Source organism: Antrostomus carolinensis, unplaced genomic scaffold (genome assembly GCF_000700745.2).
Source record: "Antrostomus carolinensis isolate BGI_N321 unplaced genomic scaffold, ASM70074v2 scaffold35024, whole genome shotgun sequence".
NCBI classification, from domain to species: domain Eukaryota; kingdom Metazoa; phylum Chordata; class Aves; order Caprimulgiformes; family Caprimulgidae; genus Antrostomus; species Antrostomus carolinensis.
In genome coordinates this window covers 1686-2112 of record NW_010309304.1, presented here as the reverse complement: position 1 = coordinate 2112, position 427 = coordinate 1686, and the positions used below count along the sequence as shown (strand labels likewise).

The 427-nt window shown below is 62.1% G+C and overlaps 1 protein-coding gene across 1 annotated transcript in view; it reads right to left on the bottom strand.

Annotated features, from left to right (window-relative positions):
• Nucleotides 1-427, bottom strand: part of FBLIM1 (filamin binding LIM protein 1) — a 2132-nt gene that overhangs the window by 764 nt on the left and 941 nt on the right. Inside the window, 3 exon segments of the mRNA XM_029084512.1 lie at nucleotides 1-2; nucleotides 5-74; nucleotides 186-385. The exon segment at nucleotides 1-2 is cut by the window's left edge and continues 101 nt beyond it. Coding sequence (XP_028940345.1) covers nucleotides 1-2; nucleotides 5-74; nucleotides 186-385 — 272 coding nt within the window.

Genomic DNA, 427 nt, shown 5'->3' with positions numbered 1-427 from the left:
TAGCCCTTGCCCAGGGCACGGACGATGCGCTCGGTGATCAGCCCCCGGCACTTGGCACATTTCTCCAACGTGGCCTGAAATTTGGGGGACAACACACCATGAGATGCCACCTCCCTCTTCAAGGGACTGTATCTCCTGCCACCCTACCCCGAGGGTGCTGGTTGTCCCCAAAGGAGGACGGGTACCTGGTAGCAGGTGTCACACGTTGGGCGCCCGTCTCTTTGGTAGTAGCGTTGACCGGCCAGGAGCCGCTGGCAGGTCCGGCAGGTGAAGCAGTCAGCGTGGTACTGCTTCCTCATCGCCTCCACCGTCGGCTCCCGAGGCCCCACTGCTTTATGGCAGAAGGCACAGATATCTACGGGGAAAAAGGGAGAGGGGTTCAGCACTACGTGCCTCCGTTTCCCCAGCCGAGGACGAGCCCACGCCG